The sequence below is a fragment of the Danio rerio genome, chromosome 1, assembly GCF_049306965.1.
Source record: "Danio rerio strain Tuebingen ecotype United States chromosome 1, GRCz12tu, whole genome shotgun sequence".
In the NCBI taxonomy this organism is placed as follows: Eukaryota; Metazoa; Chordata; class Actinopteri; order Cypriniformes; family Danionidae; genus Danio; species Danio rerio.
This window is the reverse complement of record NC_133176.1, coordinates 27,927,904-27,944,729: the sequence shown is the minus strand read 5'-3', so window position 1 is coordinate 27,944,729 and position 16,826 is coordinate 27,927,904. Positions and strand designations below refer to the sequence as shown.

Genomic DNA, 16,826 nt, shown 5'->3' with positions numbered 1-16,826 from the left:
GAGAGAGAGAGAGAGAGAGAGAGAGAGAGAAAACTGTGGGTGTTTGAACAGGCTTCTTCTTCCACTTCCAGAGTATGTGACATGTAGTAGCAGTCAGTCAAGCTGAGTTATTCTCTTTGCCTGGGTGTTCTCTGGGTCCGGTCCTTCCAGAGCAGTTAGTATATAGGCGCAAGTTTCCTAAAAGAGGACATCGGTCATGCAGCATGTTTTTTCAAGATGTCGTTCCGACCATTTCTGGATGCAATGGTTCCCTGTCCCCGGATGATGGGCACGAGCACTGCGTTCCATGTTTGGGGGTCCAGCATGTTAATGCGGTGCTTGCGCGCAGAGCATGCCATCACAGTGATTTCATGTCTGTTGTGGAGCTAAGAACGCGGCTTGCTCTTGCGAAAGGGTGAACCACCCCAGTTGTCCACCGCAAAGCAGCTGGCACTTGGGCAGATCTGGGCGTTACAGTGGGAGTCAATCTGCCACCCTCGGGCTTGCAGACCTTCCACTTCTCAGCGTACTCCTTCCAAGCTTTGAGTGAGAGAAGCGCTCTATCCTCTCAGATGGTCGCCCTCTCACTCAATGACACAGAGGACCAGTTGTCCATCACTGCATCAGAGGGTGGGCTGTCATTGTGTGACAAGGATCTGAATCTGCTCTCTCTGTCTGGGTGGCGAGCAAGGCTTCAGATCTAGAAGCAGATATGATGGTCATTGTAGTAAAGTTCGTTGTTGTGTGGGAAGAAGAAGACAGGGTCGGCGATATCAGGTAAGCAATATACTTTATTTTATTTATGCACACCACTTGCAGGCTGTGTCTGTGTGTGTGTGTGTGCGCTCTCTCCTCTCCCGACTGCTCCTCCCGTTCTCCTTAAGAAGGGAGTCTCTCCGGCCCAATCACTAGAAAGACAGGTGTTATTTATCATTTCTGATTGACCCACTGATTAGCCGCCGGGCTCCTAGCATGCTCTCCCCCCTTATTGGGTGTTCGATCACGCTTACCTCTCCACAGCCATGCTTTTCCGGGCTGCTTCGCCTGTGGGTTTGGAGATGGTTCATTCCCCAGTACCATGGCTGGACCAACTAGTTGTTATGTGAAGGCTAAGAAGAAGGCAATGCTTTCTAAGCCTCCCGTCTGGTTCTTCCTGGATGTGCACAGTAAGCTCACACTGTCTTGGAGGGCACCTTTCTCTGGTGCTGTTAAGTCCTGTACATGGACCGTGAAGCGTCCCTAAGACAGCCATCCGGAGAAGTGGGAACCTGCTCTTTCCCCGGTGAAGAGCTGGGGACCACAACATCAAATGGCATTTTTCAACGGCAAGCTGCTGGCCTGTGGCCAGGGGCCGCCAAATTATCAATGGAAGAGCCTTTTCCCCTTCCCCGGATGTGTCAGCACGAACACTGCCAGTGTGGGAAGCTATGCCTTTCAGCTTGCAGGATCGATGCACCTTACCAGCGGATCTGAGAGTGTTGAAAGATTGTCTCACTTCTCGCACACTCTCAGCCCCCTCTCAGGACCCTGGCAGGGAGGTGAGAGTGAATCTATTGCCTCCTGCATTTCCGCAGAGCCTCAGTGCTCCCCGGATGAGCCCTTCCACCGATCGTGCCTATGATGCCACTTGCGCAAGCTCTACCAGCCTGGTTGGCGCTGGCCAGCCCGTCGCAATGGCTCATTCGCAAGATCAGACCAGCTACGCAACTCAGTTTGCCAAACAGCTTTCCAAGTTCATGGGCGTGCATTTCACCAGGGTCAGCCCTGTGTCCGCCCCTGTCTTGGTCTAGGAGATTGGTGTCCTCCTGGCAAAAAATGCAATCAAGCTGGTCTCTCCAGCCAAAATGAGAAGCGGGTTTTACAGCTTGTACTTTATCCTGCCCAAAAAGAGTGGTCACCTTTTTGTGACCACTTCAGCACTGGCTTCACAATCAGGTCCCCAGACACGCATGGCATGAGGGTATGCACCGAGTCACTGTCACTTCGTCACCTTAGAATTATAAGGTTCTATCTGCGTTCTGAATGATTTTGAGATATTGAGCTTCAAAATTTTTGCATTCTATATAGCAAACAACATGTGTGTAACATATCTCTTTCAAACATTAACATGACAGAGAACCATGGAGTAAATAAACCATGGTAAATGCAGATAGAACCTTCTGAAAGTCATTTTTTCACTTGGAATTATAAGGTTCTATCTGGCAGATCATTCATTGAAGCATTACTTATCAAGAAATACAATAAAAAATAGATAGTTTAGTGTTGTTACAATATGTTGATGCTTGAGAAAGTTACAATTTTGCTTTCTGTAACATTTATTTCATGTTTTAGGATGAATATTTTTTCTTTAAAATTAAGCATATGGGCTGTACTAAATATTTTTTCAGTGCTGCTGTTAATTTTATCTAATTAATATGTTCATATTTATTAAATTTTATGCTTTAAATAAATTATTGAATTATATGTATTGATTTATATGCCCCATGAAATAAATTAAGTATTTGCCCTTCAAGGCTTAATATTAAACTTATAAACTTTAAAAGAAACAGACAATGAGCAAATAAGTTTAATAAACACTGAAAAGTGTTTTACTGACTATATGTACACAAATAAAAATATTTCTCATTTAATATACAAATTTTTAAATAATGATCTCTTTTTCAACAGTAAAATTGAGCATTTCATCTCAATCTTTGCGACGTGGTGGCGCAGTGGGTAGCACAATTGCCTCAACAAGAAGGTCGCTGGTTCGAGCCTTGGCTGGTTCAGTTGGCGTTTCTATGTGGAGTTTGCATGTTTAACACATGTTTGCGTGGGTTTCCTCTGGGTGCTCTGGTTTCCCCCACAAGTCCAAAGACATGCGGTACAGGTGAATTTTATAAGCTAAAATTGGCCATAGTCTATGTCTGTGATTAAATTGATTGTTGGGTTGCAGCTGGAAGGGCATCCACTGTGTAAAACATATGCTGGATAAGTTGGCAGTTCATTCTGCTGTGGCGACCCCAGATTAATAAAGGGACTATGTCGAAAAGAAAATGAATGAATGAATCCCAGTGTCAAGAAATGCACAAATTTCAATTTTATGTGGTGTGGCATTATTTAATTGACTCTGATTTTGTGTGATTTTGTTCTTCTGGTGTTTCCTGCTGTCAATGGAGCAGTCCGGCAAAATGACAAAGAAAGCTGATCTTGATTGGTCCTCGTGCATGCATTAAAAATGCTGATTGGGTCACAGATAGAACCTTATAGAGCTAAGCTAGAGTTTAACTTTGTAGATATACCTTTTTTGTTTTTTAAATAAAAAGCCTTAAAATGTAAACAACTTATAAAAACACATCCCATAATGTAAATAAGTTGTCATTTAATAAGAATATGTGAATAACTCAATTTTGACAAAAATGTTAGATAGAACCTTATAATTCTGAGGTGATGACTTTGCTGTGTCGCCGCACCTTCAGCCCCTGGACGCACCCTGTATTTCTACAAGCTGAAGTGCCTGTGTGGGCCATGTGTTGCGGGCATGCAGCTGTGGGTCCATGGAAAGGAACCCGGTTGCATTGGCATATCAATTGCCGGGAGCTATTGGCAATGTATCTTGATCTCCGCTGTTTTTTTACCGGTCCTAGAGGGGAAGCAACGGCTGGTCATGACTGACAACATGACGACGGTGGTGTATATCAACCATATGGGAGGTATCCGCTCCCGCCACATGTCTTAGATCGCTCGTCGTCTACTCCTTAGAAGTCGTATGTGGCTGAAATGCTTCGTGCATTCCTGGCAAGCTCAACCTTGCAGCCGATGCACTCTCATGGTAGCTTTCACATCCGGGAGATTGGAGGCTCCACCCCAAGTCTGTTCAGCTGATATGGGCGCACTTCGAGGAAGCCAAGGTCAACCTGTTTGCTTTCCCTGAGAGTGCCCATTGGCAGTGTTTTTTCCCTGACCGAGGGCTCCCTCAGCATGGAACACTGGCTCAAAGCTGGCCTTGGGTTATGCGCAAATACATGTTTCCCCCAGTGAGCCTACTTGCGTAATTACTGTGCAAGGTCAGGGAGGACGACAAGCAGGTCTTGCTGGTTGCACCCCTCTGGCCGAACGGGACCTGGATATCAGAACTCTGTCTCCTCGTGAGGGTCCCCCCTGGCAGATACCTTTGAGGAAGGACCATCTTTCTCAGTGACAGGGCACCATCTGGCACCCACATTCAGATCTCAGGAACCTTCATGTGTGGTCCATAGACAGAGAGAGAAAGACTTAGGTGACCTACCGATTGCAGTAGTTAACACAATCACTCAGGCTAAAACACCCTCAACTAGGCATGCCTATGCCCTTAAGTAGAGTCTATTCACTGAACAGTGTGCTTTTCTCCGAGAAGAACCCCGGACTTGCCAGATTAGCATTGTGCTTTCTTTCCTTCAGGATAGGCTGGAGCGTAGGCTGTCGCCCTTCAAACTAAAGGTTTACATTGCTGCCATTTCCGTTCATCATGGCACAGTGGATGGTTGCACCATGGGAAGGCATAACCTCATCATTCGGTTCTTCAGAGGTGCGGGGCGATTAAATCTATCCACCCCCCTCTCATGCCCTCTTGGGATCTCTTTGTAGTGCTTATGAGCCTACACGGAGATGCGTTCGAACCACTCGACTCAGTATCCTTCAGATTTCTATCCCTAAAGACAACTTTGCTGGTCACGTTGGAATCGATCAAGAGTGTTGGGGACCTGGAGGCTTTTTCGGTCAGCGATTCATGCCTGGAATTGGGGCCGGTTTACTCTCACATGATCCTGAGACCTTGGCCTAGATATGCGCCCAAGGTTCCTACCACTCTATTTAAAGACCAGGTAGTGAGCCTGCAAGCGCTGCCTTTGGAGGAGGCAGACCCAACCCTTTCAGTGCTGTGTCTTGTTCGCGCTCTGCATATTTATGTGGACTGCACTCAGAACTTAGATCCTTCGAGCAGCTTTTTGTCTGTTACGGGGGTCAGCAGAAGAAAAGTGCCGTATTCAAACAGAGGTTGGCCCACTGAATAGTGGATGCCATCTCCCTCACTTATCAGTGCCAGGGCGAGCCGTGTCCCCCTGGAATTCGAGCAAACTCCACTAGGAGCATCACTTCTTCTTGGGTGTTAGCACGCGGCGCCTTTCCAACAGATAACTGTAGAGCTGCAGGCTGATAGACACCTAATACATTTATGAGATTTTATAATCTTCGAGTGTAGCTGATTTCCTCATGTGTTCTGGTGAACTAGACGGAATTCAGTTTGGTGTTATAATACTCTTGCTGCGCCTTTCTCTCTAACACAGGGATCAGTACCAACGCTCCCTATACGCAGAGTAAGCAGGCTGCGTAGGACCTCAACTCCGGAAGGGGACACCATCTTGGCTGCTCAAAAAAAATATTGATATTTATTTACTAATATTAACATAAACTGAGTGTAAATAAAATGTGTATTGATATCCGTTGATATCCAGATTCCAAGAATCTAGAAAACTAATTTTTGTTTGTAAATTAGTGAGTAAATTAGTGACGCTAACGTTTAAACTCCACAACAACTACAATAATCTGCCTTATGTGTTGTTGTTCACATTCAGTTTTTTCTTTGCAGCTGTGCATTGTGCTTAAACTATGACAGGACATGATCTATGACTATTCGCGTTTACCCCTCTTTCCCATGTTGCTAATAATTACACAAACTCAATTATTAATGTTAACTTGTGCTGTACTTTACAATTCTGTTTGTACATCAGCTACATGCAAAACATGACACATGCACTGGACAATTATTTCACTGTATCTGTTATTTATTAATATATAGTTATTATGTTATTTAATTATATATTATATATTTCTTTGCAGTTATCATTGTTTACAGTTTTGTCTATTTTTTTTTACATTTCGTCACTTAGGAATTATAAGGTACTATCTGTGTTTTGAATGATTTTAAGCTATTTGCATTCTAAGTTTTTCCATTCCATAGCAAACAGTATGTGTGTAACATTTGTTTTTTTAAAAAGAAAGTCCTAAAATGTAAACTTAAATAAAAAACATTCCATAATGTAAATAAGATGTCATTTAATAAGAATATGCCATTAACTCAATTTTGACAAAAATGTCAGATAGAACCTTATAATTCTAAAGTGACAATTTCTTATTGCTGCTGTTGTTATTGCTTGTATCACTGCAAGGACAGTAACGTCTCTTTAGTCTTTACATCAGTGGATTAATGTGTTTTTAATAGGCAGGTTTTTCAGTTTTGTACATTGTGTCATTCTGTAATTTCTGAAGGATCAATAATATAAAATGAGTGAAATTACTGTAAGCCACAGGCCATAAACATTTGATTGCATGAATTCATTTTTTTTTCTTCTGAATGTTAACAAAGTTTTTTGTTTTAAAATTCACTCAATAATTCTTAAAAACACAAATGTCTTTGATTTATTCTGAAAGCAAGGGCCAGCTTTTGTCACCATAGATAGTGCAAGTTAAATCCACACGTTGGTTGTAGTTTAGACATATTATGAAGAGTGCCTGACTGGCCCATTGCTTAAATAGTATGTCATGAGTTTTTCTTTAAGTGACTAATTTCATCTGTATTTTGCATGAAGGTTCAATGCTGAATTTTGTCACAAAAGAAAATGAGGTGGAATGACCAGCACCGCTTCAGCATCTGCACAGGTACAGACAGAGGATGCAGCCCTGACTACCGTCCATCTCTTCAGGTACAGAGAGGGTTTATTCCTTACCTTTTGTAAATGTTTGAAATTAGGAGTGCTTCTGCAAAAGACATTATTTTTTAAGTAAGCTATTATGTTGTATAGTAAATATTTGAATGTTTAAGACCAATTTTGAGTGTGTATGTGCTTATGAATGTATATAAATAAATAAATAAATAAATAAATAAATAAATAAATAAATAAATAAATAAATAAATGCATGTTTAAATACATATGTTTGTGTGATTTTGTTCCTCTGTTGGGGGCACCACAGTAAAATTTCGCATAGGGCACCCTTTTTTACCAGCAGCATCCCTGACAGAGAAATGTGTGCTTTTTTACTCTGATCAGTTGAGTTCCCCATTTAGCAAACCCTACAGATTTCCTCCAGCATTTGACTCAGCGGAGGAGTCAGGTGCCTAGCCCATTACATTGTTGGCATGCCCACTTGGTCAGCCTGCATTTGGGTATAGGTTCCTGATATGCGCGATACCCACTGGCGATCCCCTATGCTTTACTCAGCCATGGTATACCTGGAATATACAACAACTTAATATATATATATAATCCCAATCCCAAATCAGAAAAAAAGTTGGGACAGTATAAAAAAATGCAAATAGTAGTAGTGATTTCAAATTTTACTTTGACTTATATTTCATTGCAGACAATACAACAAACATTATTTAATGTGTTCCTCATAATTTGTATTTCTTAATTATTTAAAAAAACACATATTCCAATTTTGGTTCTTGCAAAACATTTCATAAAGTTGGAACAGTAAAGCATTTACCAATTCGTAATGTTGCCATTCCTTTTAACAACACTTAAAATATGTGTTTCAGGTGTAATTTTGTCATTTTTTATTTTTCCTGCAAACAAGTCTTGAGGTGGGCAACAGTACAGGTTCTTCATTGTCAAATTTTGCACTTCAAAATGCGCCACACATTCTCTATTGGAGACAGGTCTGGACTGCAAGCAGATGAGCCAAGTACCTGTATCCTCTTTCTCCACAGTCAGGACTTGGTAATGTGTGCAGAATGTGGTTTTGCTTTGTCTTGTTGAATGCATGGGTGTCCCTGCAAACGAAGGCTGTATATTGTGCTCCAAAATCTCCATGTACTTATCAGCATTAATGGCGCCATCACAGAATTGCACCATCACAGAGTTACCTTTGCCAAGGGCACTGACACAGTCCTATACTGTGACAGAACCTTGTTTTTTTCACTTGTTGCTTGTAACAGTCTGAATGATCCTTTTCATTTTTGGTCCGAAGCACGGCATTTATTTCTACCAAACAAAATACCTGAAATGCAGATTCAACTGAGCACAGTACACGTTTACACTGTGTGATGGTACATTCCAGATGCCTCCGAGCCCAGAGTTATTTTTCTGGACACTGTTAACATAGGGCTTCCTTTTGTCACAGTACAGTTTTAACTGGCATTTGTGGATGTAACTATGCATTATGGTACTTGATAAAGGTTTGCCAAAGTAGTCCTGAGCTCATGTGGTGATATCGCTTATGGATGAATGATGATTCTTGATGCAGTGACACATGAGGGATTAGAGGGATCAGTTGTTCAGCTTAGGCATGCGTCCTTGTCTTTTACGCACTGAAATTCTTCGAGATTCCTTAAATCTTAATTATGTTAAGAACTGTTAAAGGTTAAATATAATATATATATACATACATATATATATATATTAGTGGTGAGTCGTTAGCGGCGTTAACGTGCTGCGTTAACGTGAGAATCATATCGTGCGATTTAAAACATATCGCCGTTAATTTATTCCTTACAGTTGGTTTGGGAGCAGGGTCTATACACCTTGATATTTTAGTGCGGATGCATTTTTTGAATCAAATGAGCAGGATGCCTGACATTAACTGCAGTTCAGCAGATTCACTTTAATTCATGAGCATTTCATTCATGTCGCTGTGACAAACTGGGGTGTTTGCCGCAAATAAGGGGTAAGGACTGGTTAGAGTGTTATGAAATTTAATAACGCACATCAAATGGAAAGAAAAAAAAACTTCTGCATTTCACAATGTGTGTGTGTTTGTGTTTGTGTGTGTGTGGTCCTTTAACAGCTGCGTGTGTGGATCGTATTGGAAAATATGGCTAAAAGTCCTACATGATGGTAATAGTTTGATTGTGCGTTTTACTTCAATAATGCCACTAATATATGCATACTCCACATCTTAATTCCATTTCTGTTTAGTTCAGTTATCTGTTTCGAGCTTATGTAGGCCTACAGTTCAAAATTCATGTTTAACTGAATAAACAGTTAGTAAACACAAGTACATCTTATTGGACATAATTTATTTTCATCACCAATTATTATAGTAGCACAGTTTCTCAAGCAGTTTGTGATGCATTTTGAAAACAGGAGATGAGCCCCTGGTCTAATGCATCACCTGGCTTGAGAAACCCATTCTCAAAAACTATTAAGATTATTTGGGTAGCACACATGTTCTGAATGGCTTCGGCAGAATTCATATGAGCCCTTTTAATCTAGATTAATCTAGATTAAAAAAAATTATCTGTGTCCACTTTTAAATATATATATATATATATATATATATATATATATATATATATATATATATATATATATATATATATATATATATATTCACACTCACATATAGGTGACACGGTTGTGCAGTAGGTAGTGCTGTCGCTTCACAGCAAGAAAGTCATTGGTTTGAGCCTGGGTCAGTCGGCTTTTCTGTGTGGAGTTTGCATGTTCTACCTGCATTGGCGTTAGTTTCCTCTGTGTGCTCCACTTTCCCCCACAGTCCAAAGACATGGGGTACAGGTGAAATCGATAGGCTAAATTGTCCATATTGTATAAGTTTATGGATGTTTCCCAGAGATGGGTTGCAGCTGGAAGGGCATCCGCTGTGTAAAATATATGCTGGATAAGTTGGCGCTTCATTCCGCTGTGGTGACCTTAAATTAATAAAGGGAGTAAGCCGAAAAGAAAATGAATGAATTAATATACATGTATACAGTTGAAGTCAGAATTATTAGACCCCCTGTTTATTTTTTTTCCCCAATTTCTGTTTAACAGAGAGAAGTTTTTTTTCAACACATTTTTAAACCTAATAGTTTTAGCAACTCATTTATAATAACTGATTCATCTTTGCCATGATGACATTAAATCCAACTTTACTAGATATTTTTCAAGATATATATATACTATTTAAAATGATAATAATATTAATAATAATGAATATAATAACTAATATTAGAGTGGTTTCTGAAGGACCATGCGACTGAAGACTGGAGTAACGAAGCTGAAAATTCATCTGTAAATTCACTGGAATAAATTATTAAATTAATCTGTAAACAACTTTTGAACAGTTAAATTATAGTGCAATAACATTTCACATTTTTACAATTTGTACAGTATTTTTGATTAAATAATTGCAGCCTTGGTGAGCAGGAGAATCTTATATATGTATAGTTGAAATCTAAATTATGAGCGCCCTGAATTATTAGCCCCCTGTTTATTTTTTTCCCTATTTCTATTAAACAGAGATAAGATTTTTTCAACACATTTCTAAACACAAGTTTTAATAACTCATTTCTAATAACGGATTTATTTTATCTTTGCCATGATGACAGTTAATATTATTTTACTAGATATTTTTCAAGACACTTTTCTACAGCTTAAAGTTACATTTATAGGTTTAACTAGGTTAATTAGGCAGGTTAGGGTAATTAGGCAAGTTATTGTATATGATGGTTTGTTCTGTAGACTATCGAAAATAAATTGCTTAAAGGGGCTAATAATTTTGACCTTAAAATGGGTTTTAAAATAATAAAAACTGCTTTTATTCTAGCTGAAATAAAATAAATAAGACTTTCTCCAGAAGAAAAAACAATATTAGACATACTGTGAAAATTTCCTCACTCTGCTTTTTTGTTTACCTTGAAATGAAGAATCCATTTTATTGCACATCTATCAGACCTTAAAAGGCTAACTACAAATAATGTTTGGGAACAAAACTATATAAAAAAATGACAAACTGCTAAATTTTAATTTTTATGTGTCTCTTTCTTTGTCTTTTTATTCCAATATTTTTCTATAACGTATTATTTTGGTATAGTAATTTTGGTCTATGATCTTAGATTAGTTCCATTTTGGCTTTAATACAGACTAAACTAATAAGCACAAGCATCTTCTCTTCTATTGGCTATATTTCTATGATCAAAACAAAAACTGTGTTAATAATGTGAAATATTAGTTTTATTCAAAATAACGTTTTTGTGTTAATAGATTTCAAAATGTGATGTATTCCTGCTTCAGAGCTGAATATGCAATAGTATTACTTGTCTGTGGTGTCCATCAAAAGTTTGATCTTTATTTCCACATATCTGTTATATTTTTCTGTAATTCTGATATATTACCATAAATGGTCTTTAAATATAGTCGTTGACTATAATCACATATTTTATTTCAAACACATGCTGTTCTTTTTGACTTTATATTCATTGAAATAAATAAAAATTTTAAAAAGTTTCACAAAATATAAGCCGGAATTTAAGAAAAAAAAATTGCTGAAAAAAAATCTTTTAAGCATAGGAACAAGTTAAATTTTAAAATGTAGAAAAAAAATATATTCAAATTGAAATAATGTTTCACAATATCAATTTGATATTACTGTAATAATATTATCACTGTATTTTTTATAAAATCAAGCAGCTTTTGTGAGCAATTTTAAAAGCAATAATCAATCTTCAGTCTTTTAGTCAGTGTTTTGACTACTTAGACTCCAGTTTTTTCTGTAGTTTACAGAGTCATTGAATAAATAATAATTTTAAAAAACTGTTTATTTGTTTTTATTGACACCTGAAGCACCTTACATGACAATTTTCAGACATGAGGTGATTCCCTTTTTATTTTTGTTTGCTTATTTTTTTTATTTACAGCAGTAATTTGCTACTTTACAGGTTTAGAGAGAAACCCAGTTATGATAACATTTTGCGTCGCAGCTTTTAAATACACTTAGTCCTGTAATTAGTTATAAGCTACTTACATGTAATCTCCGAGACTATAATGTAAAGAGTTAGCAAACAGACAGCGACAGAAAGCACGCTGTTTCCCGGTGGAGATTGATGATCATCCCCCTCCCCAGAGCTCCTGGTGTTTCTATAGTAATTTCCAGCCAATGATCAGTTGGTGTCCACACATCCCCATCCTCCTCACCTCAGCACCAATCAGCCACACACAGCGACAGGAGACACCTCACCTCCAGTCATCGCTCCACGGACAACAGGCTCAACCCGGACGCCATCGCAAACAAATACCTTTCCGTCTACTTTTCTTCACGTGTAGAATGGCGTTTTGTGCGTAAAGATGGTGTTTTTGTGGTGATCCCTCGGCGTGTGTTTATTGTGCATTCATCGCAGTAATGTGCTGCCCTGGTGTCTGGATTGTCTGGTAGGTGATGCTCTTTCATTTTTTTCTTCTCTCGCTTAGCGATAGTGGCGCATGCTTTCTGAATGTCCACTGTTTTATTATTTATTTCGGGTGGTTTTGAAGGCGCCAGAGTGATTAAATCCCATTATGCAATTTGATCTAAATGTCTCCGGCTGCAATCGACGGCACAGTTGTCTACTCTCGACCTCTTTCTTTCTCCCCTGAGTGTCGGATATTTCTAATTTCCTGAACTTTGTTTACTGCTTTCAAATCGACGCTTAATGGCACATTTGAGCTACTTGTGAACCAAAAACTAATCGATTATTATAATAGAAGATTAATCATTTGCGTCATTAATACAATACCTGTTGGTTTATTGTTACAAAAACTTCACGTGCTCGTAAGTGTAAAATTATATCTGTTACTCAGTTTTGATCTGTTTGCTTTTAATCAGGAAGTTATAAAGCAGTGTGAGCCTCTTAAACAAACTTAATAAAGAACATTACTGGCTTCATGTGAGGTCTCAGATGATTAATGACAGGGTCTTGAATATGAATGGGTATCCAGTGTTGTCTCTCAGGTGGAGATGTACTATTAAATTCAAAACCAGCTGTTCACAATGCTTTGAATTTCTGTAGTCTTCTTGCAGTGAGTGAGAGAGCCTAGTGAAAGGTAATGTAAGTAGAGGAAGATGTGTCTAATGGGCTTTTATCTGTGGCAACAAAACCCAGCCAGACTGGGAGATCGGAAATGGATCCCCCACACATACTCCAGTTGTCAACGATAGAGGCTTGCTTGGTGTGTGCCTCACAAAGCATCATTGGATCATTGGTTAAATCTTAATATGTGATTCATTTTTCCACATATTTTCATAAGCATGATATGAGACTATGTTTATATAGAAGATATTTTGGCAAACAAAACTTTTTTGTTATGCTATTTAATAATATGCCACTTCATTTTTCACAATTGGTCCTATAGAATCTTATGGTTAAAAAGTACTCAATGTTTTACCATTTCTTCTTTCTGTGCTGACAAAATATATTATGGTTTTTATTTAGTAATATAATTCAAAATATAGTGCTAGAGCTACAAGAATTTCCACTTTGATGACAAAAGGATAAAGACATTAAATTGACAGTTTAAATACAAGTAATGCAATTTTCCTAGATTTAAGTCACTTGGAAGTTTCACAGCAAATGTTTGTCACTTGTATGCATAATTTTGTTCTCTTGTTTTAGTGGAGAGGATAAACCCAGGATGGTAATGTGTTGTGTCTAACAAGCTTCACCTTCAAAAGAACAACTGGCACCCTTCACCAAAAAAATTTTGTGAGTGCTTGAAACTTAACAGTCATGTCTAATCTCAACAATGCACTTTGCATTGAAAGCGGCCAGAGCACCGACGTGTCACTCTTGCAAAAGGATAATCTTCAGGATGGTGGATTAAGCCAGCTGTTGGATTACAATGCAGAAATGGAAAGATACAGGTCATTTGCAAACTTTTACAAAACCAATGGAGCATTTCCACAGACTGCTAAGATTGCCCGCATAACGACACCAATTTTTCCCAGCGCCAGAATTGGCGTGTCCCCTTGGAACTGTGATAACGGCATGCTCTGGGGAAGGAAATCAGCAGCAATAAACCCTAATAGGACCAGCATGCATAGAAACGACTCCCAAAGGCCGGGGAAACCTGGCGTGCCGCCAGAGACGCTGCAAATGGCAAATAATAATTTCCTCTCTAGCTTATCCCCTGAACACTGCAGACCTTTAGCAGGAGAATGCATGAACAAGCTGAAATGCGGTGCTGCTGAAGCAGAGATAATGAATCTCCCGGAACGTGTTGGAACTTTTTCCGCTATTCCGGCTTTAGGGGGCATCTCATTACCTCCCGGGGTCATCGTCATGACAGCCCTTCACTCCCCCGCAGCCTCAGCAGCCGTTACAGACAGTGCGTTTCAAATTGCCAATCTGGCAGACTGCCCACAGAATAATTCCTCCGCATCCAGCGGAAACCCAGCGAAAAAGAAAAGGAAAAGGTGTGGGGTCTGTGCGCCCTGCAGGAGGCTAATCAACTGTGGAGTGTGCAGCAGTTGTCGGAACCGTAAGACGGGCCACCAGATCTGCAAGTTTCGGAAATGCGAGGAGCTAAAAAAGAAGCCTGGCTCATCACTAGAGGTGAGACGACGGCTCAGACACCACACTCCCCCCCCCTCCCTCCTTCCCTCCGTGCACTCAAAAGCATTAACCTTTCCTTCTAGTCACGTTTCTAAGCCCTTGAAAATTGTTTCCATGCCCACCCATGCCTGAACATCCCCCCGGCTTCTCAAATCTGCCTACCCGCCTAGCCTAATTGGCAGTAATTAGGGGTGTTTGTGCGGAGCGCAAGCTGAGCTTGGCTCAGACACCCCTAATTGCTGCCAGTCAGGCTGGGGCTGGAACGCATCCGAACAACCCAGGGCTTGGCTCTGCTCCAAGCTGAGCTGGGAAATGGTTTTCAGCAGAGAGCCATCCTTCTCTGCACTTGGTCATTTTAACCAATTATAGAAACTGTCTCCTGACGAGGCTAGTCGATCTCCCCCACAATGAGAGCAATAGGGAAAATTCCTGCTGCTCCTCTGTTATCACGCTTGGGATATGGAAAGTTTGGATTTTCTTCCTGATGTCGTTATACACTGCAAAGGAAATAACAAAAACAATTCTTTCCAACATTCTTATTATTTAGGATAATATTACTCATGACATGAAAGTTCACCAAAATGTTATATTTTCAAGGGCTTTGATAATTGATATTTTTTAGGTTTAAAGAAAATGCTATATTTTGGGTGCATTGGTGAATAAATACAGGATTTAGTTTACACATGGTATAAACATTCATTTCTGTTAATTTGAAGTTGACAGCTCAAAATACAAGCAGAAAGAGGTTGCAGTGCAGCATCATCTGATCTCACTAATTACACAAAGGGATGCAAAAAAACACAATGTAGCTCAATGTATTCTAGTGCATTTTGGACGTCAACAAGTGACCAATGTGTCCACAGTGCATGTAAACAAAGGTTTAAAAATTGCACATTGACTTGTATGTCTGACATCCACATGACCTTCTCTTTAGCAGAATACTGTAGTAAAAGTGACTGCAGGAAATGCATTCAAAAAGGCATGTTAATTACAGGTGTAAACAAGACCTAAAGTAAAGGTTCGGTCAGTAAAGTAAAGTTCGGTCCTGCATCCAATGTTAAACAAAAAACAAAACTGCCTGCCTTTAGATTTAGGATCACTTAGATCTTGATTACCTGGTATATGGTGTTAAGTTAGAACTGGAGTGAAACTTTACAGGACTGTGACGCTCCAGGACCCAACTTGGCCACTCCTGGCCTAAAGCATATTCACATAAGTACTTATATATTACAAAATTAATTTTGCACGTAGTTCACCAGTCAACTGAGAGCTTTGAATCATAATGTATGTTAATTTTTTCATTAGCGTGTTTCTTTTTAGTGTTTATGCAGCTAGGTTAAAGATGTGTGTTTTAATTCCATGTTCGTTAATTACCCTGAATGTACAGGCCAAGCTGCTAAACACAGATTAGCAGCTGTTGGTGTGGTTGGCATGAGTGAAAGGTGTGTCTATTATTTGATTTTAAAAGTTAGTTTTAAATTACAGCCTTCTGTCCCAGTGCTGTCAGGGAATAATTGTGATCTTAAAACCGGTTTGAAAACATGTCCTTGTCTTTGTTGTTCTATTGATATGTTTAATGTTTTGTTTAATATTTTCAAATTTAGTAACTTTTATCCTGCAGTAAGTTGTCTTTTTGGGATTGTGGAATACAGTTTTGAGGTCAGAAGCACAAACTCCATAAGTGCAAATTGTAATGAAGTTGTTTCATTTAGTCTAGATAAACTTATACAGAGATGATTTCTATGCTAAAGAGCTAATAGAGACCTTGTTTAAATTGTACTTAACAGATTATATCCTACAATTGTGTGTGTGTGTGTGTGTGTGTGTGTGTGTGCGTGCGTGCGTGCGTGCGTGTGTGTGTGTGTGTATATATATATATATATTGAGATTTCAGATGCAAAAGCCGCTAAACGACACTTCCGTCAAAAATTAGGTAATGGCATTGAGGAAATGCTTTTAGGCACATAGTACATGTTCACCAAATTTAATTGCTTCAAATTATCCAAATCCCAGCGTCAGCTCTTTTAGAAACAACAATTTGTTGGCAAAGCCTCTAAACGCCACTTGCCCTTGAAAGCAAAAGAAGCTCTATCTTGAGAACCAATCAGAAGGCACGAATCGAATCATATGTTTTCAATGTAACAGCTCGCTGAAATGTCGGCTTTTATGAGGAGAGTGTTTTATTCTACTTTCGTTTTCGATTTTAAAAGATGGAGTTTGATTAATTGCTTGAGCCTCTCTGACTGTCACTGAATGGCAAATTAATTCATCCCTTACCTCAAAACTCTGCATTGTAAGAAAAAGAAAACACAGTCAGAAGTGTAACATGCACACTCAACATTTTTTTTTTTTTTTTTTGCGCAGTAACGCTACTTTAAATGAGTCAGATTTACTATACAATAAACAGAAACTCCATTTTACAAAACACATAGTTAAGATGCCGTTCTTCTATTCTGCATGGATGCCATGAGGATAAACAAGAGACGAAAAAGAGATCAAGACCTTGAGTATGGTGAGAATGAAT

General features: G+C 39.1%; 2 protein-coding genes across 5 annotated transcripts in view; one reads left to right on the top strand and one right to left on the bottom strand.

Moving 5' to 3' along the window:
* The window catches only part of LOC137490010 (uncharacterized), a 692,802-nt gene that overhangs the window by 49,363 nt on the left and 626,613 nt on the right, over window positions 1-16,826 (bottom strand). The gene's annotated exons all lie outside the window — the stretch shown is intronic.
* The window catches only part of cxxc4 (CXXC finger 4), a 44,362-nt gene continuing 39,447 nt past the window's right edge, over window positions 11,912-16,826 (top strand). The window contains exons 1-2 of the mRNA XM_001345382.7: window positions 11,912-12,143; window positions 13,364-14,302. Of these exons, the coding sequence (XP_001345418.2) occupies window positions 13,478-14,302 (825 nt within the window). The 5' untranslated portion in view covers window positions 11,912-12,143; window positions 13,364-13,477. The remainder of the gene's footprint in view (window positions 12,144-13,363; window positions 14,303-16,826) is intronic.